Consider the following 27,949-nt stretch of genomic DNA (forward strand, 5'->3'; position numbering starts at 1 on the left):
CCCAAACTTCCACATGCTATAGGCGCAGCCTATAGTGATGATAATGATAATGATATGCTTATGAAGATGGTTTGAATTGGGGCTCTCTGTTGTACCCAAAAGCATACAAGAGGAATTTTCTTTGCGGGGCTACTTGAGATTCATCAGAATTCATTACCTACATTGTTATAAATTGGGTAAATTTCTATTACCCTTCCCCACATACACTGATCTATAGGGGAAATACAGGGAGATAAAGCCATATTTGATATATCTTTTCATGTTTTTAAAATGTAAAAATTTAAATCCTGTTGCCACTCTTGGATTTCTGGGGGGGGGAAAAAAAAGCTTTCTCATGTCAGCTATGGCCTCGTCAGAGGGAAGAGCTGTAGTTGTTTTCCAGTGACAGTGTTTCTCAGAGTACCATCCATAGGACCAGCTGCTCATTTTGACGGCAGGTTGCTGGATCCCTCGTGGCACAGTGGTTAACAAATCCGACTAGGAACCATGAGGTTGTGGGTTCGATCCCTGCTCTTGCTCAGTGGGTTAAGGATGTGGCAGTACCATGAGCTGTGGTGTAGGTAGCAGATGCCGCTCAGATCCCGCTTTGCTGTGGCTCTGGCATAGGCTGGCAGGTACAGCTCCGATTCAGCCCCTAGCCTGGGAACCTCCATATGCCACAGGAGTGGCCCAAGAAATGGCAAAGACACACACACACAAAAAAAGAATCTGCATTTCTCCAGCATCCTTTTCAGAGGTCAATGAAAGGGTATCCCTACCACCTGAGGAAGAGGAGCTAGAAGAGGAGGAGGGGTTCCTCCAGGCAATGAGAGGGTGCAGAAATCAGTCAAAAACTTTGTCTGAATATTTACTCCATGCAGAAGGCAGGAAGTGTGCTAGCAGCTGAAGCAGGTGGGTGGGCCATTTCCCTGTTTGGGAAGAATCTCCCTGGGAATTTTCCATTGGTGGCGAGGTCTGCACAGGATTTGCAGGCATAGCTTCTCAGAGGTTGGACCATGAAGCAGTCAGCGTCCATAGCTGTGACTAGTAATTGTGCCTTAATGTAAATATATATAAACATTATACATATATATGCAGGTTTTAAATGGAGTGTTTTAAACGACTCCCTCTGTATGGCAAATGTGTATTTATATATATCATGGGTAAAAAATAAGTGTCATGGGCGGTCACATTCCAAAGAAATGAACACACACATGAAAGCACCAGCCAGTGAATGCAGAGACCATACAGACAAGGGATTAAAGGCAAGAGACCCATAGTTCGAGTAGAAAGTCACAGGGAATGAGGAGAGATGCCTGATGAGGTAGATGAGGAATTGGATGGGAAGAACCCATAATGGCATCTTTTTTTTTTTTTTTTTTTTTGTCTTTTGCCTCCATAGGGCTGCACCTGAGGCACATGGGGGCTCCCAGGCTAGGGGTCTAATCAGAGCTGTTGCTGCTGGCCTCTGCCACAGCCACAGCAACGTGGGATCCAGAACTCATCTGTGACCTACACCACAGCTCACAGCAACGTCAGATCCTTAACCCACTGAGCGAGGCCAGGGATCGAACCCACAACCTCATGGTTCCTAGTCAGATTCGTTTCCGCTGCGCCAGGACAGGAGCTCCCATATGGCATCTTTATTTTTCCTCACAGCTAATACTAAATAATAATGAAACTATAAACACCATAAATACGGGAACTGCATCTGTTATTTTCTATGTCATAGACACCATGGAATATATAGCTAACATTTTTAACACCACTACATTTTAAAGCAGGTGATAAACAAGAGGGGAAAAAAAACCCGAAATAATTTATTGGCATTTATCACAGAAATCTTAGCCTTCAGAGTCTTGCCTGAATTTTTTTCAACAAACTTCTCAAAGGAAATAAAGGGAGAAAGGAAAGCAGACATACATATATATGTAAATAGCAGGATGGGCTTTCTACTTTTAATAGAAATCTAGTGAGAAACAAGATAATGGTTATATTTCTAAAACATCCGGAGACTTTTGACAAGAAAACTTTTTTCAGAACAAATCTGTTACTGTGGAGATAGTTTTCTAATATGGATTTATCCTTTAACTGTATCAGAAGCTTCATTTGAACTACGATCTTTACAAGTTGTTATATAAAAATGCAGGGTTTTTTGGAGTTCCCATCGTGGCTCAGTGGTTAACAAATCCAACTAGGAACCATGAGGTTGCGGGTTCGATCCCTGGCCTCGCTCAGTGGGTTAAGGATCTGACGTTGCTGTGAGCTGTGGTGTAGGTCACAGATGAGTTCTGGATCCCACGTTGCTGTGGCTGTGGCAGAGGCCAGCAGCAACAGCTCTGATTAGACCCCTAGCCTGGGAGCCCCCATATGCCTCAGGTGCAGCCCTATGGAGGCAAAAGACAAAAAAAAAAAAAAAAAGATGCCATAATGGGTTCTTCCCATCCAATTCCTCATCTACCTCATCAGGCATCTCTCCTCATTTCCTGTGACTTTCTACTCAAGAACTATGGGTCTCTTGCCTTTAATCCCTTGTCTGTGTGGTCTCTGCATTCACTGGCTGGTGCTTTCATGCATGTGTTCATTTCTAGGATGCAGCCCCAGAAAAGACACACACACACACACACACACACACACACACACACACACACAAAATGCAGGGGTTTTTTTTTTCTTATTTGGTAATTTTTATTCTCAGCAAGGGCGTAGTCCTAAAAAGCTCAATTTTTAGTATGTCTTTATTTTATTTTTATTATATTTTTAAACAGACGTTCTTTTATGGATGAGACAAGGTGGTTGCACATAGCTCCTATTTTTTAATGAGAAAATAAGCACAGAATAAGCCGATTGCTGGAGCAGTGTGGGACAGTGGGAAGAGCAAAAGATGCGGAACCACGTGACCTGGGTTGCAGTCCTGGCTTCGTTATCCATTGGCCTTGTAATCCCTTGCAAGTCATTTGCTGTCTTTAGGGCTCCACTTCCTTGTGTGTAAATCTGAACGGCAATGCTTCACCACAGACGGCTGTTGTGACACAAATCCAAATCACTTTGGAAACTGTACATTGTTGTGTTATTCACATACAATCAATATAAATATAAAATGAAGAGTCAGAGTTCCTGTTGTGGCTCAGTAGTAACAACCCCAACTAGTATCCATGAGGACACAGGTTCGATCCCTGGCCTCGCTCAGTGGGTTAAGGATCTGGTGTTGCTGCGAGCTGTGGTGTGGGCTGGCAGCTGTAGCTCCTATTCGACCCCTAAACTAGGAACCTCCACATGCTGCCAATGCGGCCCTCAAAAGACCAAAATAAATAAAATAAATAAAATAAAAGGAAGAGTCATATTGCCTTACTCTGAATTTTAACTAGAGAATGTTTGACTCAGTGGGTGTGATCATGAAACAGAGTTCAGAGAGACCTTTCTGGCAAGGTCTAAACAAAGATGTATAGGTTTTAAGATGACCGGGTACAGATGCTAGAATCACCGACTTCAGAGCAGTTGGGCTGAGTTAGGCAGTGCTGCGGGGGAAGAAGGGTGGTTGCCTGAAGCTCCTCTCGAGTTTGAAATAGAGACTTTGGAGACAAGCCGAATGAAATGTGAGGTTTCCTTCAGAAGGGAGGGGGATGTTTTAATTTACAGATTCTGAAGAAAGGGACATTAATCCAGAGGAAACCTCCAGGGAAGGTCCGGGGTATTCTCTGGAAAGAAGGGCATGCTGGGTACACGCTGGAAGTGTGAGAACATGAGCCAAAGAGCGATCACTTCGACAACTGTTTAAAACGTTAAGGATGGAAGCTAATGTTCGGGAATAGTTAACATTTCTCGGATTGAATATTAAACTTCCTCCAAGGAAAACAACTCAACTGCTAAAGTCAGCCCCAGGCTCGTGCCAAGAACATACTGCTAAATTAGGGTTCTAGGAGAGATATGATTCAGTTAAGTATCATGGAGCTCGCAACCCATAAACTATCCCTTTGTAGTCCTTGAGCGCATAGGAGATTACAAATAAATTTACTGACTTTTTCCTTAAGGAAAGGAAATGCCTAAAATCATGATTCAGCTTTTTAAATTCACTTTCCATGTGGAACTAGTATGGCTGCTGGGAAACACTGGCTCCTCAAATCGTTTCATAAAACCGTTTTGAAGTGTTTTAGTCTGCCGACACATGTTCTCAGCATCCAAGAAATCGTCTAAGTATTGATTCTCAATCTCTTTCGTCAAAATAAAAGTAATTAGAACCCCTTAAAAGATCACACCATTTCTATCCTTTGCCCATGGGCAAGTGCATGAGAACAGATATCACACGTGATGTGAAAAATGGTGTCACTAGTTCAAGTCCAAATCTGATTGCATGTAACCACTCGCCACATAATCGGTCACATGTTAAGAAGACCTTATGTCTTAAATGGACTTTCTAATATGTCCCCAACACATTTGGAGTATCAATTATTGCTCATCTCCTGTAGTATTCACTTTAATTTCCATTATCTCATAGATATCTGTTTTCATCTATTATTGAACATTAGTCTTTCTGTCTGGCTAAAGTTGACATTAGCTAAAGTTTGAATGTAGTCCCACAGCATCTATGCACATGTGTTTGATTTGTCAAAACCCAGCAGCATAAGTGTTTCACATATTTATTCATTTTACTTTGGTGCTGTTAACCATGTGTGCATTTGCAAAGTGAACTAGCTTTGTGAATGGTTGTACACAGAAAAAAAAAAAACAGAATAAATAAATAAGTTAAGTCTTAAAAAACTATGTAGTGTTTCTGTTTAAAAACTTGTAGGTAGGATAAGGAAATAGGACCGAAACAAGATTAACTCTTTTTCTGTGAAGTAATGTTAATCTCGCAATTTTCACTCAGCTTCTTTGCCCGAGGGTGAATTCTATCTCACCCCCCAAATCTTAGAGAATCATAAAAATTGAGATGAAAAGTCGACTCAAGAGACAATGTATTCTTTTACCCCACCTGTGTGTGACTGTTCATTTCAGAATGCTTTATAGCCCCAAAGTGCAGCCATCTTCCATAAAATAAAAATGCCTATTAAAGGCTGTAATTCAGGAGGACACCAAACTATCATTTTAAAATTAACGATGATTTTGGCAACACTACCACCGAAGCTGCATTTTGTTTTCTTTTGTTTCCTAATTTTTTTTTTAGCTTAATTCTAATCTTTAACTTTCCAACGTGAAAATGAAGAAAATTTCTTTCTGCTTGTACTTTTTTGTGTTGAGGATGAATGATACTTTCCTTCTACATCCAGTCTTTGAATTTCTTGTATGTTTTTTCTTCAGTGAACTTATCTCTCCTTTCTCGTGTACCCTATGAGAGGGAACATAGCTCTTCTTTCTTATGATTATCCTTTTTTATATTTGATGAGCATGCCTCTCTATACTTAAGAGGACAGTAATCATAGGAAAAAATTAATCTAAAATTGCACATTATACTCTTAAATATCTCCTTCCTCATTTGCCCCCCCCCTTAGACATCAGGATCCTTAAAACCAGGAAGCATTTCTTATTCATTTTGTACACCCAGTCCCTGTCTGACGTAGAGTTTATCAATGAATAACTTCATCAGGTCAGATTATAGAAGGTTGGCTTTTGAAAGAAAGGCACCAGGAAGAAGGCAAAAACTCCAAAGTATTGGCCCCCAAATCTGTTTTCATGAGAATTGCTGTGGCTCGTTGCCATACACACACAGGCTGATGTTCATAAACATTAACTAGAGCAGATTGTGACTATTCTCATCCTTGCACAGATTAATAAGCAAGGCCAGCTGCAGCAAGGGCACTTTGCTATAATAATCCAATAAATACTTTTGAAATGATGCTTACTTTTGTCTTTTGCGTTAAGTCCAAGAGTAAAGCCAAGTGGAGTAGAAAATGAAGAACACCTCCCCTTCCCCCCAATACCAAGCAAAAATTCCAGAGATTTTGCCAAAACTCTCCATTGATTTATCACTTGTTAGGAGATTTTGTACAGAGAACTACAAAATCTCCTTTGCGGCTATATGGGCCAGATGTTACTGTCAAATTGTAACCATTCGGGGCTGCATGTATACATACATTGGACAGTCATCTCTAAGTGCACACAGGAGGCGCAAGACATAGACGTTATGACCAACCCAGCCTTTTTCTAAGCTGGAGAAAAATTGCCACCAGCTACTTACTTAGGGTGGATGGTTTCACCTCTTTACTAAGGCCTCCCACCACCAGGGGGCAGGATCATTCTCAGCTGAGGAAGTTGTTTAAACCAGAAGACTTTCAGCCCAATAAGAGCAGTATATGCAATAGGCATGGGATTTGTATAGCTACAGCGGAGTCTCATCCTCAGTCATGGAACCAACATTTGATCTGAAATTCTTCACACTTCAGACACTTTTCTATCTCATTACCAAAAACATTCCATGGGTAAATCAAATAATCTTTTGACCACTTGGTGTTAGAGAACAACTGAGAGTTGACCATTCATTTTAAATTGAACCAGAAGTCTCAGTTTTCATAGAAAGCTTCCTTGAATAACCACCAACAATTGTCAGATGCCAGTTATTCCAGCCATCCCATTTCAATGAAGAAGCCAAGATCACAAAGGCTTGATGTCGCCATGAGAAGTTAGCGAGATGGTCGCAAAGACAGCCACGGTGCCCTGGAAGGTAGGCTGTGGAATGAATGAAAACACGGGGACATCACACCCGGTAAAGACAAATCCCTCCTCTCACCACAGTCTGGCAACCTCTGGCCAAATAAGGGTCAGGACTCAGGTGTAGAGTAGTAAGCAGTGAGATTTGCGTGTAGGATGTAGGGGCACAGAAAGTGCAAACCTCCGTTGGCTAACACAGCCTAATGACAAATCACAAAAATTATCTAGCTGGTTAAGCAAGAACAGTAATCTTACCTTGATTCGGTTAGGTTAAACCATATGCAATTGTTACTCCTGACTGACAAAAACTCTAGTTCGCATGGTTCAGCGTAACAGTATGAGTCAGAATGAATGAATGCCAAGAGGATGCTCTGATTCCTACTATCCTGGTGATACAGGTCTGTTGGAGGATTTGCATCTAGGGGTCAGGGACCCTCACTTGACATTCCCTGGAGTTCTCAGTGTTCCATTGAGGGACTTCAGGGACATCCTGGGAAGACAGGGAGCGGGTTGGAGTGGAGGCCACCATGCACATGAGGTGTCTGCCCTCCCATCAGAAGTACCATTGTGGCTGCCTTTTATTCCACATGGGATCTGATATGTTGAAGAGGGAGAGATCCCTACACTTTTTTTAAAAAATGGTTTAAAACGTGTAGGGCATAAGGTTCACTTTTTAAAGGGACCAGATATAAATCTTGACCTTCTGGAATACTGAAGTTTTAAAACTGAAAATCCAGAATGCCATGAACAACTGTGTCAATTACATCATTTCATGAAGTGCAAAAAAGAATTTTCATTCTTGATGATGGTAGTCTCCCTCCAGTTGGGTTAATGTCATTATATATAGATTCTGAGTATATATACATCCTGAATATGTATATATATACATATTCTGAGTGTGTGTATATATATGTGTGTGTGTGTATGTATATGTATGAGTATGTGTATATATATTCTGAGTATATATAATGGGAACTGCACTGTGAAATTTAAGAGACTGAAAAGCATGTTTTTCAGCACATAAAGGAAGGTGAATCTTGGTGAATGTTATATACAGAGAAAAAGGTTATCTTCTGAGCCTTTAAACTGCTTGGGACAGAGGGTCAAAGGATATTGTTCAAACCACAGGTTGAAAAGAATTCCTGTCACTATGTACATACACCACACGACATGAAGCTGGTGCTGCTGATCTTCATGGCTCATGGCCGTATTTGGAATGTTTATGTAAAGACCAGACAGTTACTTGTCTAGAATCTGAGCTGTGTCTACTTATTCAGTTTGATAATTTTTACTGTAAATAACTAATCAAGGAGTTCCCATTGTGGCGCAGTGGTTAACGAATCCAACTAGGAACCATGAGGTTGCGGGTTCGATCCCTGCCCCTGCTCAGTGGGTTAACGATCCGGCGTTGCCGTGAGCTGTGGTGTAGGTTGCAGACGCTGCTCGGATCCCACGTTGCTGTGGCTCTGGCGTAGGCCAGTGGCTACAGCTCCGATTGGACCCCTAGCCTGGGAACCTCCATATGCCGTGAGAGTGGCCCAAAGAAATAGCAAAAAGACAAAAAATAAAATAAAATAAAATAACTAATCAATTTGGTGCAGAAAGCAGTTGAGGTCATTGAGGAGTAGGTTGATTTATTTATTGAAATTTTCTGCAAATGGTGGGGGAAAATTCATCTGTCAGTTCAGGCAGAAGATGAATGTGGTTGTACTTGTGTGGATACAAACATAATCATAAGCTCCCCTCTTTCAATGAGCTGACTTAGGCCATAAAGGACTCTTTGGGAAGCTTAAAAACAAATAGCTTTTTTTTTTTTTTTATCAGGATACCGTATTTAATTTAAAATTTTAAATAACTGATCTTACCCTGTGAGCTATTATTCTGGGAGATGTGAAAGGCCCCTAAAATGTGGCTTTCATTTAGAATTGAGAAATGAGAGTTAACATTTTAGGGGCCTTTCATGTCTCACAAGAGAAATGAGAGTTTTAAATTTTTTTTTTTTTTTAAGTAAACAGCTAGGGGATGCTGTCTTGCCCTATACTGCTATGAAAATGAAAACTGGAGTTCCCTTCGAGGCACAGTGGAAACGAATCCGAGTAGGAACCATGAGGTTTTGGGTTCGATCCCTGGCCTCGCTCAATGGGTTAAGGATCCAGCATTGCCATGAGCTGTGGTGTAGGTCGAAGATACAGCTCGGATCTGGCGTTGCTGTGGCTGTGGTGTAGGCCGGCAGCTGTAGCTCTGACTGGACCCCTAGCCTGGGAATTTCCATATGCCGTGGGTGCAGCCCTTTAAAGACAAGAGACAAAAAGAAAGAAAATGAAAACCAATCTACATGAGAAAGTTTGTGCTAGGAAATGGAAGTAACTCTTGTGGTCTTGTTTTTTTTTTTCTTTTTAGGGCCGCACTCATGGCATATGGAGGTTGCCAGGCTAGAGGTGGAATTGGAGCTGTAGCCCCTGGCCTCCGTCAGGGCCACAGCAATGCAGGATCCAAGCTGTGTCTGCAACCTGCATCACAGCTCACAGCAACACCAGATCCTTAACCCACTGAGCGAGGCCAGGGATCAAACCCGAAACCTCATGGTTCCTGGTCGGATTCGTTTCCGCTGTGCCACGACAGGAACTCCTATCTCTTGTGATTTTTCAAACCAAGTAGGGAAAACCTCCTACTACTGGCAGGCAAAAAACAGAATATAATTAGATTAAAAGTCTACTGCTTACATAAAACCAAAAGACCCATCTGCACAGAGATCCAGATGAAGGGCTGTTTTTTTCCCAAGGTCAACTTAAGACCAGTTGCACAAAAGTCATCCTCACTTCACTTTACATTGTACCTTGTCTTTTACAAAATTAAGTTAAGCCCAATTCAAGCCTCTTTTCATTTAAAGTTTCGATTAGTATTAAAGTGAACTACTAATGTTCAGGTCCTTTGTTACGAAGGATTTTCTTTCAATATCTACTAGAAGGGGTGGCTTAGCTGTCCAGGTATCAGCTTTAACATACGCAGACTCCCTGGAACCATTGGCTGGACTCTCGGGAGGGCTGGGGAACCCCTTAATTATACTGAAATACATTTCCTGCACAAGTGTCTTTCTACAAAATCTTGAAAACCAAAATACTCTGTGGACATTCAGAATTCAATAACAGTTTCCCTTTCATTTGGAGAAATACTGGTTTGCTGTATGATCTCAGAAATCCCCAAATAGGTTCTTTCCTTTTAATATCCTTTGCACTTTCTTAGCATCCTGTATCCTAAGCTCTTTACAGACAATATTATTTATTTGCTCACAGACTGTGCTTTCAGTTTGGCTGAGCTAGTCCAATACAAGGGTTAACCTGTGGAAACACTGTACATTGAAGTTCCCGAGATTGGAAAGAGCCCTGCTTCGTCTTTACAGAAGTTCAGCTGATAGAGTTTTTTCATTTGCTTCACAGTTTTACCTTAACATTACATTCATTCAAAGCATTTCTTCAGAATCTTTTGTTGTCGCTGTTCTTTTGTTCTGGGAGGAAGCTGTCTTTCACCCATTCATTGTACTCTAGAAGTTTCAGTGCAACCGTGGAATGTGAGATGTTCATTACAAGCTGTTTGAAAGATGTAACAATCTTATAACCCAAGGAAGGACCTCAACCTCTCGGTGCAAGGAAAGGTTGGCGGGCCAGGCCGACAAAGTGCCTGAACTGTGTACACTGCCCACGTGCACAGACTTGATAGAAAGGGAACCGTCAGAAGTGTCTAAATAAGCAACTTGGAGGGCTTTGCTCTCTGTTCAGTAGAACAGTCATTATGAAATCCATGCCTTTAAAAGGGATGTCTTGTTACTTATTTAGTTATTTTAGTTATTTATTTTGTTTGGGCCCACACCTGCGGCAGATGGAAGTTCCTGGGCTAGGGGTCTAATCAGAGCTGTAGCCACCAGCCTCCACCACAGCCACAGCAGCTCAGGATCTGAGCTGTGTCTGTGACCTACACCACAGCTCATGGCAACGCTGGATCCTTAACCCACTGAGCAAGGCCAGGGATGGAACCTGTAAACTCATGTCCATCAGCAGCCCAGGAGAGTCAGAGCTGGCCTGCTAAGGAAACCACAGGCCTTCCCCAGCTGTGGCAGTGGGGAATCCTGAGAGATCCCAAAGAAAAGAATGACTCTGGAGGCAGACACCAAGGCCATGAAGTATAGCTTCTCTTCCTAAGTTGAACTGGATTTTATTTATTTATTTTTTTTAAGGTTGAGAACGGGGTTCCTCAGAGCATGCTACAGGGGACCGAGAGAATTAGGCAACCCGGGTTGTTTTAGCTTTAGAAAATGATCTCAGGGCGGTTATTTAAATTCCCTCTGCCTTAGTTTCCCTGTGAACACATGAAAGTAAGGCCTGGGTCCTTCCAGTCACGAAGGGACAGATGCTAAAAATAGAAAGGATTTTCACTTCTGTAGGGGAAGTGCATGTGCAAAACATTAGTCATTTATTAAGGTTCAGGGAACTATACTGCTAACCACACTCAAGATTAATATGCACGGTTGCTGTTATGCAGTTTTTCTTCTAAAAATATAGTGGTTGACCATGTTTTTCATGACAAGAACCCTAAGGGGCAACGGGTTTCTGGCTCTCTAAGCTAGCAGATGCCCCTAGGAAGATAAGAGATTTGCAGTTGGTTTAGCATCCCCAAAGATTTCCAGACAGCGGTTTATTTCCTTTCCCTTTTTTATGAATGGCCGTCGTATGGTGCTTCCGTCGGCATTTTCGAGCAAAGCCATTCATAAAAATAAAAACAAAACAAAATAACAACAACAACAACAAAAAACCGTTTCTCGGCACCGTCTGGAGCCCGTGGGCGCCAGAGGCTGAGAAAACACCCTGGCAGCCCTAACCCCAACCAGCATTGAAAGTGCTCAAGGGTCTGTTTGTTTGGTGGTCTGAGAAGTATGAAGTGCTCTGTGGAAGGGCAGCTGGTAGACGTTCTGTGACACGGACTAGGCCGGGAGCCAGGGCTGGCAGGGTTTCAGACATTGTCTTTCCCCTCATTGAAGTGTCAGGACCTAATTCATGGAAAATTGGGTGAGCTGGCAGCCCTTTCAGAGGATTTCATTGAGCCCCACAGTGTGCAAGAGTCATATGAATGCGAGCTCCTCGGCCAAAAAGGGAGGGGGACCTCTGAGCAGTAGGAAGCAGTCAGCCTGCAAGAATGTGTGGGGATTTGCAACGGTTTGGGAGTAAACATGTGTACAGGTGTAATCGGCAGGAAAAAAAAAAGAGAGAGAGAGAAGGAAGAAAAGCGGTCTATTCTTCCACCGGGCTCTTTTGAAATGAATCCTTTCTGAGCGCAGACTCTTGAATCCTAACAGGCAGGAAGTCCTAAGGTGGATTCCGCCTGGAGAAAACATCACCTCACAACCTGGGCTTTTAGGATGTCATCTCTGCTGTGATTTAAACTCAAAGGGAAGAACTTTTTTTTTTTTTTTGTCTTTCAGTAAACCAAAGTATTTTGCCCTTTCTTTTATTTTTATCGTGTTCATCGGTTTGTTTTCCAAAGCGGATTTTTCTAAAACGTGTTTACCGCAGCAGCAGTAAGACTCACAGCAGCGCTAAAATTCTGAGAGGGAGGAAAATGAAGAGGTGCTCTATCCCGTCACGATAGAGTGAATTTACCCTAATATCTGGGAGGATGGCAGCAATTAATTCAGGCTAGGGAGGAAAAAGTTGCCTCTGATGTTTCACTCAAAAGAGAGTTCTCCTCTACCTAGAGTAAAACAGATGTGGATGGTATAGATACACAGATATAGATATAACACGATATTCTGCAAGGGGTACGTACCATCAAAAAAGTGAACAAATGCACAGAATGGGAAAAAGTATTTGCAAATCATCTTCCGATAAGGCACTTGCATCCAGAACGTAAAAAGAACTCTTATAACTCAATAATTAAAAGACATTTTTAATGGGCGAAAGAATTGAATAGACCTTTCTCTAAGGAGGATGTACAGATGGCCCAGAAGTACATGAAAAATGCTCCCTGTCCTTAGCCATTAGGAATATTCAAATCAAAACCACAATGACATTCACTTCACACCGAGTAGGATGTCTGTCATTAAAAAGACAGACAATAACAAGTGTTGGCCTGTATGGGGAGAAATTGGAACCCTCAGGCATTGCTGGTGGGAATGTAAAACGGTGAGCCTGCTTTGAAAAACTGTCTGGCAGCTCCTCAAAAAGTTGAACATAGAGTTACCTCTGCAACCTAGAAGTGCCACTCCTAGCTATATGCCTAAGAGATATGAAAACATGTACACACTAAAACTTATACAGGAATGTCCATAGTAGCATTATTCATGACAGCCAAAAGTTGGAAACAACCCAGATGTCCATGAACTGATGGATGGAGATACAAAATATAGCATATCCGTACAGTGGAATATTATTTGGCAATGAAAAGGAATGCATTACGGATGCATGCTATACCGTGGATGATCCTAGAAAACATTTCACTGGCTGAGTTAAGCAAAACTGTATATTGTATGATTACAAAAGATACAAAAGACCATATATTATATGATTCCATTTACATGACATGTTCAGAATAGGCAAATTTATAGAGACTGAAGGTAGATTGTGATTGGTTAGGGATTGGGAGGTTGACTGGGGAGGCAGGAGGGAACGGGGAGTGGGTGATCATGGATATGGGGTTTCTTTCACAAGAGATGAAAATGTTTTAAAATTAGATGGTGATGGTAATTGTACTACTCTGAATATACTAAAAATCTTTGATGCATACACTCCACGGGAGTAAATTTTATGGTTTATAAATTATTATCTCGGGTTTTTCTTAATTAACAAATTAGGTCCTTCTAGTCCTTATATCTTGTGATATGCTGGCTAAAACAAGTAAATAGAATAGCAGATTTATTTTGATGTAGCTGGTATGTATTGCAGAACTTAATTGGGAATTGCCTTAATCAAGATAACCTGCATTGGATTTCTTTAACGTGTGGAGATTGTGAATAAACACCCTCTAACGTCAGAAAAACCATTTGAACCTTGAAATTTTCATCTCTGCAGACAAATGTCTATATTTAAAACATGCATACTTAATTATTTTCATTATGTGTGTTTCGTATTAAAATATGTCTTTTTTTTCCCTTTCTTTCTTAGCCACAGCAAGTCGTTCAGAAGAAGCCTGCTCAGGTAAGAGAGGTCATTTTGACTTTTTTCTCCCAAGTAATATAAAAAGTAAAGTGAAAAAACATGACCCCAAATTAAACCTTTAGTTAGTATTTTTCTAGTTTTGATTATGTCAGCGTTTCCGTGTTCTTGAAAATTGGTTGTATCCTTCAGACTGAGATTGTGTCATTAAAAACTCTGAAAGATCAAGGGACTTCCTACTATGACACAGTGGGCTAAGAATCTGAATGTAGTAGCTCAGGTCACTACAGAGGCTCAGTAGTGGGCCCAGCACATTGGGTTAAAGGATCTGGTATTGCCACAGCTGCAGTGTAGGTCACAGCTGTGTTTCGGAATCCATCCCTGGCCCAGGAACTTCCATATGCTGTGGGTGCAGCCATTAAAAGAAAAAAGGAAAAAAACCCAAAAAACTAAAAGATCAAGGTGTGAGGTATACAGAGTAAATAGAAATACTTTAGAAAATAAAAACTTTTTTATATAAAAACTAATACTTAATATTGTCATGTGATTTGCCAGCTCTTAAGCATCTAATGTCCTTTCCATCTAACTATCCGTAGTCCATTGACCTGATACAGGACTTATTAGCCGCAAAGTATATCATGATCCATAACTGGAAACATATCTGTTCATTGAATTATTCCATTATCATTTGGCGATCCCAAAATATGCCAAAGAAGGCTGGGAAATTATTGTACTAATTTGCTATTGATGAGTCTCAGATCATCAGCACTTCCATGGCTGACTCTCAGCCTCTGAAGTCTTTGGTAACATCAAAATTAGGAACCAGCTTTACTTCTCTTGTTCCATATGCCTGGAGTTCCTTGTGCCAACTATAATCTATACGTAGAAGCATAAGAATCCTACTTATTGAGGAAGTATATCTTTTTTTTTTTTTTTTTTTTTGTCTTTTTGCTATTTCTTTGGGCCGCTCCCACGGCATGTGGAGGTTCCCAGGCTAGGGGTCGAATCGCAGCTGTAGCCACTGGCCTACACCACAGCCACAGCAACGCAGCATCCGAGCCGCATCTGCAACCTACACCACAGCTCACGGCAACGCCGGATCATTAACCCACTGAGCAAGGGCAGGGACCGAACCCGCAACCTCATGGTTCCTAGTCGGATTCGTTAACCCCTGCGCCACGACGGGAACTCCAGAGGAAGTATATCTTAAAAAATCCTAAAGAATAAATTAACCATGATCGCCAAGTATGCAAGCTTTGTTAAAGCATAAAAATGCCTACTTGTTGGAGTTCCCCTCGTGGCGCAGTGGTTAACGAATCTGACTAGGAACCATGAGATTGCAGGTTCGATGCTGGCCTCGCTCAGTGGGTTAAGGATCTGGCATTGCTGTGAGCCATGGTGTAGGTCGCAGACGCAGCTCGGATCCCGCATTGCTGTGGCTCTGGCGTAGGCCAGCAGCTACAGCTCCGATTAGACCCCTACCATGGGAACCTCCGTATGCCAGGGGAAGCGGCCCAAGAAATGGCAAAAAGACAAAAAAAAAAAAAAAAAAGCCTACTTGTCTCCCTTTCTGGTTTGAAAGAGATGCCCAGGAGATCTAAATGCGTCATTTAGAATCTGCTGAAGTTATTAAGCAGTGTCATAGTTTACCAATTTCTTTGTAGATCTTTCATATAATTTAAGTTATGCATGCGATCTTTTCCTTAGAGGGCTCTAAAACTGAATCTCGGGAGTTCCCGTTGTGGCCCAGCAGTAACAAACTCGACCAGTATCCTTGAGGACACGGGATCAATCCCTAGCCTTGATCATTGGGTTAGGGATCTGGCTTTGCTGTGTCTGTGGTGTAGCCTGGTGGCTGCAGCTCTGATTCGACTCCTATCCTGGGAACTTACATATGCCACAAGGTGCAGCCCTAAAAAGACAAAAAAATGTAAAAATTAAAAAATAGATAAACTTGAACCTCGCACCCTGTACTCTTGAGACAGTGTCACCTGGCCTGGGAAAGGCCATCCAGACAGTTTTATGTGTCCACTCTTCTTTACAAATATTGCTCGAAAGAGAATTGAAGCTTCTAAACAGATAAAAGCATGCAGGGGAAATGGATCTGAGTAATTACACATGTGCTTTAAGTAGAATAAAGACAAAATGTCCAGACACACAAAAAATCACCATCATAGCTGTTCCCTTTCCTAAAAGCCATGAGTGGTAGAGGGCACCAAAAATAAGTACGCAGTGTTTGAGTGTTTCTAAGCAATATTAAACAAAACAAAATATAAACAAAAGTTTGACCATTTGAAGTAGGAGAACTCAAATATAGTTCGCCTCTCCTCCTTCATCCGTAAGGGAATGAAGAGAAAATGAATGTATAAATCTGTACCTTTAGATCAAAGGATACTGCAGTGTTCTCAGTTGCATCCGTGGACTGTGCACAATAGATTAATAATTTTATGTGGTCTGTTAACTTTGGTTCAGTCTCCAGCCTTGGTGTTGTAGGCGAGATAAGGCAAACAGAAACACAGTCACTGCATTTGAGAGATGTGTAATCTAGTTAGAGATTCTTAGTCTTTTCTGCACCTAGAGATTACAGAAATGTAATTATATCTATAGTTGACCCTTGAACAACATGGACTTGAACTGTGATGGTTAGCTTATTTATTTTTTAATAAATACTGCACTGAGTTCCCTCTGTCGCAGTGGGCTAAAGGATCTGGTGTTGCCACAGCTGCTGCTTAAATCCAGTCCCTAGCCCAGGGAGCTTTCATATGCTGCAGGTGCGGCCATAAATAATAAAAAGAAGAAGAAGAAGAAGAAGAAGAATGATAATACAGTACTTCAGTCCAGAGTTGTTTGAATTGATGGTTGCAGAATCATGGATACAGGGTGAGGGCCCACTATGGGACTTGAAGGGACTTAAGCATTGAAGATTTTGGTGTCTGAGGCAGGCCTTGGAACCAATCCCCTCAGAAACTGAAGGACGGACAACTGTGTACGGGGTGTGTGTGTGTGTGTGTGTGTGTGTGTGTGCTAGAGCCAGCCCTTTTGAGCCAATCGTGACCATCTCTTCCAAATTCTATGTTGGGTGATGACAAGTAGGTAATTTGAAATCCACTACAGTGGGCGTATGTACAACATAGACATCAACAAATACTACAAAGCAGGACTTTTTTTTTTTTTTTTTAAATGGAGAGCAAGTTGTGGAACATTTACCTGCACATCCCTGTCCCTACCTTTATGTGATTCTGCAACCTTATTAGTATCTTTTATGAACTCCCCAAGGGATGCTAATGCTGAGCTGGGATGAAGATGCTCGGTGAACATCCATGAGAAGACATTTGAACATTCATTGAGCAAATGACCACAGAAGGTCAATCTATATGAGGCCCATAGGGGACACAGGTGAATGATCCCCAGAAGCATTTTGATTTTGTTATTGTTCTTTAGTTGCAGAAGGGGAAGTGAGGACATTGATTAGGGAAAGAAAGGAAAACGTTATAGACGAGATGAATGGCACATCAAAAGTAAAGAGGCAGAGACAGATCATAAGTAGAGAGATCACTGTGGCTGAAACTGATGGCACACTGGGCAGTAATACATCAGGAAATGTTGTAAGGGACATCATAAATTTTCTTCCCCAAGAGAATCAGGACTATCAAAGAAACCACAGATAGATCGGATGAGTCCTCACTGATCAGTCTAGCTGTCTTAAAGACACTGCTCCAGCTTTGCCCTTGAAAGGAGAGTTCAGACTCAGGAACTAAAAAAAGAGCTCATCGGGCTGCCTAATCTATACTAAGGACACAGTGATGAATTATATAAACATGGACTACAGAAGTTCATGGAGGATAATGTAAATTTTACACCACATTCAAGAGAATCTCTTCCTTTTCCTTTTCTTTCCAAATACCCTCCCGATGGCTTTTCCACATGGCAGTCTGGACTAACTCAGACTCATGTCCTTTCTTCATCAGCACTACTCTGAGGGGTCACCTCCAGATCCTGTTTTGAGGTGGCAAAAATGTTTTGTTTTGTTTTGTTTTGTCTTTTTCTAGGGCCGCACCTGTGGCACATGGAGATTCCCAGGCTAGGGGTCTAATCAGAGCTGTAGCTGCCAGCCTACACCAGGGCCACAGCAGTGTGGGATCTGAGCCGTGTCTGCGACCTACACCACAGCTCACAGCAGTGCCGGATCCTTAACCCACTGAGCAAGGCCAGGGATCGAACCCGCAACCTCATGGTTCCTAGTCAGATTCGTTAACCACTGAGCCACGATGGGAACTCCGAGGTGGCAAAAATGTTAGCACAATTAACTGTTTTACATTTAAAGAAAAGAGCTCAGCAGTGTGTAAGGAGCCCAAGGTTTTGCTTTCTGGTCCCAACAGTGGGCGAATTCATCTCTCTGTTCCCTATGTATCAATCTGTGAACTGGGGTAATAACAGTGCATCTTCCCTTAACCTCAAGAACAGTTTGAGAGACTTCTATAAATTCCAGGGAGTATTATTACATTCTGACTTATGTTGGGATGCTGGCTTTTTCATTTCCTGAGATTAATATTCAAAAAAAATGTTAGAATTCTAATTAGTTGAAAACTAGTATCTTTTTGACCTCCAGTGTTTTTGTTGCATCTTTTTAAAATAAGTATCTTATTTTTAAGTAAGGGGACATTTTACATCCTATTATCAGGATGAAAGCAGTCAGAATCACTTGACATATGTGTATATTACATGTGTATGGAATTACAAAGACTCTGTTCTAAAGTATCTTAATGCCATCAGATTCTAAAATTTCCTCAGAGCTTCAAGAATGCCTCTTCTTGGGAGTTCCCATAGGGGCGCAGTGGTTAACGAATCCGATTAGGAACCATGAGGTGGCGGGTTCGATCCCTGGCTGCACTCAGTGGGTCAAGGATCTGGCATTGCTGTGGCTGTGGCGTAGGCCGGCATCTATAGCTGCGATTAGACCCCTAGCCTGGGTACCTCCATATGCTGCGGGAGCAGCCCTAGAAAAGGCAAAAGGACAAAAAAAAAAAAATGTGCATTTGTGTTTGTATATATGAGCACATGCATCTAGAGAAGGAATGAAAATTTAAGGGAAATTTAAGGATAAGGATTTATATCACTTAAGTCCACGAGGTATCATCAACCACAAACCTCGAGTGTGTCCCATAATCCTAACAGGGGAAAGTTAATAGTCTCTTAAAAATCCAAAGAGGAGGAGTTCCCATTGTGGCTCAGCAGTAGTGAACCCAACTAGTCCCCATGAGGATGCGGGTTCGATCCCTGGCCTCGCTAAGTGGGTTAAGAATCTGGCATTGCCGTGAGCTGGGGTGTAGGTCGAAGACGCAGCTCAGATCCCTTGTTGCTGCAGCCGTGGTGTAGGCTGGAAGCTACAGCTCCAATTTGACCCCTAGCCTGGGAACTTCCACATGCTGTGGGTATGGGGGGAAAAAATCCAAAGGGGAAAATCTGCAATATTCACATTAACTTTTTTTTTTTTTAATTCCAAAAACCAGTGAAAACAAAACTTACTAGAGAACTCTACTAGATTTTCATTTAAGGTAATAAAATAAGACATTAGCTAATTTTATAGTTTTTTAGCAATTTAAAGCAGGTGACTTCTCAGCCGTATGGATTACAGTCTCAACTCGAGTAGGAAACAGTGGTAGATGTTGCTGCTGTTCTTATTACTGATAGAGGGAGGTTTTTTTCCTCAAGTTTTTATTTTGATAAGAAGAAATCTCACTCCATCTCAGACTTCTAAGACAGTTTTGCTGGTTTTTTAGTAGCTTATTGTTTCTTTATTTTTCCCCTTTTAAGGCTTTAAACTGAGTTTAGAAGTGAATCCTTATATTTAATTCAAACCTTTTTTTTCCTCAACTGAGCCCTACCCAAAGGGTAAAGACGATTTTTAAATATCCTAAGTTCTCCTTCCTCTCAGCCCAATTTCCTCATTGTTGTAACAGCCCTGGCAAGCTACCCCTCGAGCAATTAAGACAGGTAGAAACCTGCTCCTTTTCAACTTCCCAATGAGAGAATTGGAAAGTTTTCCGTTTCTAAAAGACTGGAAACAAAGCTTTCTGTTTCGAAATAGAGCTTTTACCTGCAAGTAACATCTTCTGTGGGTGGGGTATGTATCGGGGTGAAGAAATCTCAGTAAGCCTTGGTTATCATGGGATTTTCCCCCCTTAAATAAAACAAACAAAAAAAAAAGTTGAATGTTTTTACAGAGACTTCAAGGGCAGTTTTGAGGATGTTTATATTTCAGACAACCTAAACATTGTTTGGAGCAAAATGAGAGATTTCATTTTGGGACAAGCAGGTTGATGAATTGCAGTCAGCATCTTGTTCTCAAAGAAGGCATTTTTACTGGGGGCTTTTAGTCTAGACATACAAAGGGGGAAGGAGGAAGGAGGAAGAAGGGAGAGTTATCACTCTAACACTCATCTTTTACATGGTCTCTTGGCCAATGCAGTAAAGAGTGCATCGTAAATCAGACTTGCAAAAAAGAGTTACTCTCCACTCACTCAGGGAGCATAGTGATTTATATCGCTTAAGGCATAAAGAGTACTGATTTATTTCTTTTCCAACTTATGCTCTTTCAAGCTGGTAAAACATTTTGTGGGCCAGTAAATGTTTGGTACCAACTGGCAAAACATGGAGAATTCTATCAAAGCCCTCCCTGAGTGGGACCGTTTTGTTGCATAGGCAATCCTTTGGGATTTAACCCCTGACCTCTGACATGGCAGAGGTCAAAGGGGAGAGAGCCAAGTAGAAAAAGCAGCATTTAACCCTTATCATAAAGTAGTTGAAGGATCTAATAGCACAGGGGTAGGGCGGAGGAAGCATATCAAAATGATTATTAACTGTAAACATATGAAGTCATTAGCTTAGTTGTAATAAAGGCATATTGGCAAGATGAAGTCAGCTGTTTCTTGGCAGGCAATGTCTTATAGAGATGACATAAACTTCTAACAGAAGTGAAAGAACATCACTCAATTTGGGGCAATTTAGAAAACTCCAAAAGGAAAAATGTAGTGTTTCTGGACAGATTTCCCATAGGAGTTTTTTTCAAGTACGATTGCCTTTAACCGTGTGGTACCGTCTGTGGACTAAAAATAAAATGGGCATGTCTGCCTGCTTTTCTATGCATAGTGCAGAATGCTTTCCCTCTGCATTTTGATGTAAGTTGGATTAAAAACTAATTATGTATTCAATATGTAAGCTTTCCTATTATCCAAACTTGCTCACCCAGGTTAATTTCAATAAATAGTAACTGCCTTAAAACACGGCCTTGGAGCTCCCTTCATGGCTCAGCAGTTAACGAACTAGGATCCATGACGATGCAGGTTTGATCCCTGGCCTCACTCTGTGGGGTAAGGATCCGGCATTGCCATAAGCTGTGGTGTAGGTTGCAGATGTGGCTCAGATCCAGCGTTGCTATGGCTGTGGTGTAGGCCGGCAGGTGCAGCTTCGATTCAACCCCTAGCCTGGGAGCTTCCATATGCCTCGGGTACAGCCCTAAAAAGCAAAAACAAACCCAAAAAAATGGCCTTGCTAAGAAAATCCTTAATGTTCAAATGGAAATATGTTGCTTTATCCAAGAAGCTTTCTTTACATTCAGGGAGTGTTTGCTGGACACTGAATGTCTATTAAAGAATTATTTGTTAACTTACTATTATAATTGATAGTCTCATAATCTTGTTCTAAAGTCCTATCTCAGGTTATCGAGAAATGTTTGGTGCAATAATGATTAAAATCCAGAGATGTTCCCTGTCAATAAATACAAGTTATGAAAAACTTTACACACGTAGAAAACGAAGAGGTTTCTCCTGGTCTGCACCATCAATGAACACATCTGGAATATTACCATTAAATAGCCTTTAACCTATCCACTTTTTTAAACTACTCTGCATAAAAGTAAGAACATCCCTCAACAGTTTTGGAAATGTTGAAATCAGCTTCCTTCTTCTGAGTGCTTCCTTCCTGCAAAAATCCTTTTACTGCATCTTTCGCTATTTTTTAAACATAAGGTTCCCTCGATACAAATTAGAGCTGGCATGGAAAATTGATCAGGCTGGTGATCCTCAGAAATGGTGACTTACAGGATCCTGAAACTTGCAGTTAGTTTATACATAAAATAAAGTCCCTATCTGAGAAATGTGACTCCCTTCTGAACCTACTTTTAAAGAGCTTTTCATCCCAGGAAAGAAAACTCCTAGTATCCCAGGATGAGTGTTAACCTGTGTCTACAGTATTTTCAGAACTCTGCTCATAGGCAGGAACAAGGCAAATAGGAATGTGTTTTACAAATGCAGAATGTCTTATTTTGTTTTCTTTAGGAAGCAATGTTTAAGAATAGGATTTTTTTCCCTCCTTTCTTTCTCAACAATCTATCATTGAATCACAGGTAAAGAAATAAACACAGAAGGAGGGACTATAATTCATCATCATAGCTCCACCCTGTAGTCTGATAGGACTTTTACTCTTTTTTCAAAGTTTGGTTGTCGCCTTTTTTCTCACAGCCTGCTGGGCAGCTAGATGAGTATTATCATTACCAGTCTAATACAGTGGGTGGTGAAAGGCACATACCCATTAATGCCTGAGTTGGTCCCTCTGGTCAGTGCCATCTAAGGTCAACCTTCTTTAAACATCCTCCAATAAGACTTTAAAACTGGCTTTATTAAGCTGATGGTAACTCATGCATGGTAGATGCTTGTGTATTTTTATATACATAAAACTAAAATTTAAAAAAAAGAGACCGGGTACAAATCCTGGATAAATACCCCAACTTCTAAAGTCTCCTGTTGAAAAAGGTATTTCCCTCCTCACATTTCCATCAGAATCCCTTGCACTTGCCAGATCATAGAAATTGCATATGTAATGTTGAACATTTATTTTATTTTGCTTTTTAGGACTGCACCTGCAGCATATGGAAGTTCCCAGGCTAGGGGTCAAATCGGAGCTGCAGCTGCCGGCTTACACCACAGCCACAAAGCAAGATCCAAGCCATGTCTTCCGACCTACACCCCAGCTCATAGCGATGCTGGATCCTTAACCCACTGGGCTAGGCCAAGGATAGAACCTGCATCTTCATGGATCCTCGTCAGGTTTCTAACCTATTGAGCCACAGCAGGAACTCCTGAACATGTCTTTTTTTTAATGTGATATAAAGTGTTCCTAGTTGGAGGAAATAATCGCTTTCCATTAAGATAAAAAGCCCCAATCCATTATAAATTACCTGACTGAGAAATAGAAAAACAGCGTTGTGGTCTTACGGGTCGCTGAGCTGCAGATGGAACTTGAAAATTTGGTTTTTGGTCATTGCTGCTGAGGGGGAGAGCCCATTATTTCTGCTCTGGCGGGACTGGCTCGAGATACGAAGATGAAGAACTCTTGAGTTTGTCATTCCAAGTCTTTAAGGAATTGAACATTCTAAGATGACAAAAAGAATGTCATTAAGCCATAACTACTCTTTCTGGATTACCAGCTATTTATAGGTTTACTGGCAAGATAGCTTAAATTACAGATATCTTTGTAGCCTGCAGCATTTTATAATAAAAGAGTTGCAGAGGGAGTTCCCTTGGTGGCCCAGCAGTTAAAGATCCAGCGTTGTCACTTCTTTGGCTGGGGTCGCTACTATGGCACAGGTTTGATCCCTGGCCTGGGAACTTCCACATGCCACAGGCATGGCCAAAAAAAAATAAATTAAAAATAAAATGAGGAAGTTCCTGTCGTGGCGCAGTGGTTAACGAATCCAACTAGGAACCATGAGGTTGCAGGTTCGATCCCTGGCTTTGCTCAGTGGGTTAAGGATCCAGCATTGCTGTGAGATATGGTGTAGGTCAAAGATGAGGCTCGGATCCCGAGTTGCTATGGCTGTGGCGTAGGCTGGTGGCTACAGCTCTGATTAGACCCCTAGCCTGGGAACCTCCATATGCCATGTGAGTGGCCCTAGAAAAGGCAAAAACACAAAAAGGAAAATAAAATAAAATAAATAAAATAAAAATAAAATGAGGAGTTCCTGTCATAGCTCAGTGACAACGAACCTAACTAGTATCCACGAGAACTTAAGTTCAATCCCTGGCCTTGCTCAGCAGGTTAAGGATCCTGCGTTGCCATGAGCTGTGGTGTAGGTTGCAAACGTGGCTCAGATCCCGCGTTGCTGTGGCTGTGGCGTAGGCTAGCTGTAGCTCCAGTTCGACCCCTAGCCTGGGAACTTCCATATGCCACGGGTGCAGCCTTAAAAAAAGCAAGTTCAATAAAATGAGCTGCAGGATTCTTTGCAACCAAGGGGGGAAAAAATAAGCATGTATTAGAGCCAACATGGACTGTTGTGACTTTGCATCCCTTTACTCCATACAAAGAGGGCCATTATGGTGACAGCGCTCCTCAAGTTCGCAGAGAGAGTATTTTCACTTCTAGGTTCCATTTAGAATTCGCTGGCCTCCCTTCCATTGCAGACCTGCTGTTTAGTCTGCATCTGAAAATTAAACCCAGAGCTTCAGCTTTTGCATTAAATACTGAACTTTCCTCCAGCACACAGCCTCAATCGTGCCTGTGTGGTAAGATTATAATTAAACTCCTAAGACATTAAAAATTTCCATCTAGCATTAGGGGATCCGGGTGGATACTGGCATGTCGTCTTCCTCCTTTTGAATCAGCTAGCAGAAGTGTACCCAATGGTACAGCCACATGCATTGTGCTGCACCAAATTAAAAGAATGGGGATGTGTGCAAACCACATTTCTAGGTTTTAGTAGGGCTTTTCCCCAAGTGTAATGAAAGCAATGAAAGAGTTATACTTATTACATTCTGGGGGTAGGGTGGGGGCAAAAGAAAAACTAAGGGAAAATGAGTGCAATTTTCCAATAGTCATAATAAAAATAGAGTTCTCCAACTCTGCCCACTTTCTTTTCCCTCGCTTCAGTTTTCTGCCAAAAAAATGGCGTGTTTTGCCCCAGTGTGGCGCGGCCTCCGTTGTCTTTGTAAGGCAACTGAGTGAATGGCTGGGGGCTGTTCAGTGTTTAGAGGCTTTAGTGGCTGGTGCTCATAAAAATGTCACTGCACTTTCACTTTGAAAAGTCCTTTTATCCTACATTCCTGAAGCCCATCCCCAACCATACGCCTCCTTGAGCAGACTGCCACTGCTTGGCCTGCCCACCTCGTCAACCAGCCCCTAATGAGATGTGTAGAATGCTTGGCTGCAGTTTTCAACCCCCTTATTTCCTCAAAGCCGCTCTTGGGGAGCTACCCAAGCTCAAAGATCCTTTGGCCATATGTTGCAAACATGAAGCAATTTAAATAAATATCCCAAGTTGCAAGCTATTGACTACAGTAAATGCCAGTGTCCTCTAAGTTGCTAAAGAGGATTGACTTTCAGGAGTCCCTACCAACTACTTTGCTGTGGAAATAAGCTTCCTGGGGGACATCAGAACCAGCTGCTCATTTCCTCCATCACCAGTTCCTGTCCACTCTTTGCACCACAGAAGGGCTCTGTGTGAAGTCTGGTCAACCGTGACACTTAGGGCAGCTGAACGTGGATTTTCCAATTCCATCTTCGTGCATCCATGACCCAATTGGCTCCTGGGAGGGAAAGCCAAATTCTTCTCTCCCAGCCTTCTCTTGCCATCTCTTGTTAAATTACCTACCCCAATCCAGTAAATGAATGGTGGAACACAAGAATATGAAGAGAATTTTTCTTCTCTTAGTTACACGCGCTCTTTTGTCGCGGCAGCCACACGGGTAGCAAAAGGCCAAGTCACCGGAAGGGTGAGAAGTGGGGTTGGCAGAGGTGAGAGGTGTCACGGGCCCGTCAGTATCACCCAGTTAGCAGCAGTGCCGTCCTCTGGAGGGTGGCCAGTGAGGGCTATGCCAAGAAGAGAGAGCTCTCCATGAACCAGACATTTGAGGAAACGATCATTCTGAGCACGTGAGAGCCACATGGCCTCCAAAAGTTGGACAGAGTGAGGCTTCCCCCCTCTGACATCCTAATCTTGTACCCCTTACTAACTGACAGTTACTAAGGAGAAGCATTGCAAGGTCAGGGGAAAGACACCTCCGTGTTGTGTTAAGAACCATGAAGTAAAGGAAACAGGATGAAGATGGGGACACCGTGATTTTTAGCTGAGTTGTGTCTAAGGGAATTGAAGAAGCCACTTACATATCAGGAGCTCCAAGAGCTCCAGTCAAGCAAAGTTGCTGGGAAAGTTTTAAAAAGTTAGTCACACACACACACACACACACACACACACGAGTTCAGTGGGTTAAGAATCCAACTATGGTAGCTCCAGTCACTGCAGCAGCATGGGTTTGATCTCCTGCCCTGCGCAGTGGGTTAAATTGTTGCAGCTGTGGTGTGGGTCACAACTGCAGTTCAGATTCAATCCCTGGCCCAGGAATTTCCATATGCCTTGGGTGGGGCCATAAAAAAATAAAGATAAAAAGCTGATCACATTCCATCTACTACAAGGTCTTTATAAGTTCATGGCCCGATAATGTGCTCTCCTTCTGGATTTGGAAGCACCTTGGTTTCCAGGTAGTCTAGAAAAATCAAGCAGAAATGGAATAATGACAGCTCAGTCGGGGGTGGGGGTGGGGGGTGTTCCAACTTGACTGCATTCTATAAATTGGTTAACCAAGAGAAGAAAGAAGCAAATGTATCTGCCAGCATTTGCACTGTGGTCTGTTTTGGGATAGTCACCTAAGTCCACACCTCGTGTCACCATGAGAAGGGAGTCATTTGGGGATGGATGAAGAGCGTATCTGCCAAACGGTATAGTGACTTTCTGAAATTTAAACATTAAGGGAAAAGGCCAGGTCACAGGGCAGCTGAACCTTGGCTTGTCTCTCTCTCTCATCCTCGGTGGCTTTGATCCTGCCACCTTCTCCTTTGTGGTCAGTCTTCCATAGAGAATCTCAGGGTCATGGCCTGTTGCCGATCAAGAGGTATAAACCTATGAAGCCCGCAGCTCGGGGGTTGGGAGCAGAGGGGAGGTAGCTTCAAACGTTCCACATTTCCCACATAACCCAAAGCAGACTAAACAAAACCGGTGTGAAATCTCATGACTTGATGCTGCGGCGGATATATTTTTTAAGCTGTAATCCATTCATTTGTATGTGTGTTTATTCCCAGGATTTACAGCTGCCTCAGTCTTAGGGGGGAAAAGAGTTTGAAACCTGTTGCAGAGGGTTTGCAGTAAGCAGTGGCCTGTGATTAAAGCCCAGGATTGTGTGTGTGTGTGTGCGCGCACGCGCGCACGCTCACGCTCGCATGCATGTGAACATGTGAACGTGCGAGTGCCTGTTCATATGGGCTTTTTTCCTCACGTTTGCTGCTTTTACGCAAAAGCGTCACACATGGTAGCATTTAGGAGTTCCTTCACAGCTGAAGTGTTTCAAACACTAATGAATGGAAGTTTGGTCATATAATGCAGACAAGCTTTAAGGCATGCGTTACTGAATGGTGTACTGTAGTGACCTGGGAAAGGAAGAGAGTATAAATTGTGTCAGTTAGCCACCCAGACAAAATGAAGCCATGTGGAAAATCAAATCTATTAAAGTATGAAGACTGTTATAAGCTGTTTTAAGCTGGCCATTCTTAAAGTTTGCTGCAGGAGTAAATGTTTACTCTTCTCCCAGATCTTTTTCACATGCCGTCGTATGAGACGATGTACAGCATTTGATAAAAATCATCCTCTCACTAAGGACGCTTTTATCAGAAATGTTTATTGTCTCCGCTTTACCACCCATGTCCTGAAAGGTACTGCACATTTGTTAAATAAGCAAAAGGAAAGAGAACTTTGCAGTTCAAGCCGGCTTGCAGAAACTCCAACAAATTCCAGAGCCATAAGGAATCAGAAAGAGGAAAAGAGAGGGAGGAATTAGATTTATAGGAAGAGGAGGCCCTGCAAAAACATATATATTAGATTTTCTCTGCTTGGCTAGCCCACCATTAAATGTTTGGTCGATGTGGATTTAGTATTGAGATTGAGCAGTTAATGCCAAACTTTGGTTATTGTCTTAAACTGCGCTTTAATAAATACAAGAAGGAGGAAATCCATTTGGAAAGGAAGTGAGTAGTCAGCTCTTGCAGCCCTTTCTCAGGCTCGCTTCTGCCCGCATGCTGCCCCTGCAAGGTGCTGGTGGCGTCCTGGTCACGCGGGGGGTTCCAGCGCCCTTCTGACCCTG

At 42.1% G+C, this 27,949-nt stretch overlaps 1 protein-coding gene across 2 annotated transcripts in view; it reads left to right on the top strand.

The window, feature by feature from the left end:
- Positions 1-27,949, top strand: part of HMGA2 (high mobility group AT-hook 2) — a 144,715-nt gene that overhangs the window by 113,105 nt on the left and 3,661 nt on the right. The window contains exons 4-5 of one of the 2 annotated variants that reach the window (XR_014803529.1): positions 13,776-14,813; positions 15,178-16,559. Coding sequence is in view for 1 of the 2 variants with exons in the window: in XM_005663957.4 (XP_005664014.1) it covers positions 13,776-13,808 (33 nt within the window). In the remaining variant the exon portion in view is untranslated. Of the gene's footprint in view, positions 1-13,775; positions 14,814-15,177; positions 16,560-27,949 lie in introns of those variants that run through there. The other variant, XM_005663957.4, reaches the window with a different exon arrangement.

This window comes from Sus scrofa, chromosome 5, assembly GCF_054392235.1.
Source record: "Sus scrofa isolate SSC_HxYL_T2T_F1_AM1 chromosome 5, Sscrofa_HxYL_maternal_Yorkshire_Landrace_v2.0, whole genome shotgun sequence".
Taxonomy (NCBI): domain Eukaryota; kingdom Metazoa; phylum Chordata; class Mammalia; order Artiodactyla; family Suidae; genus Sus; species Sus scrofa.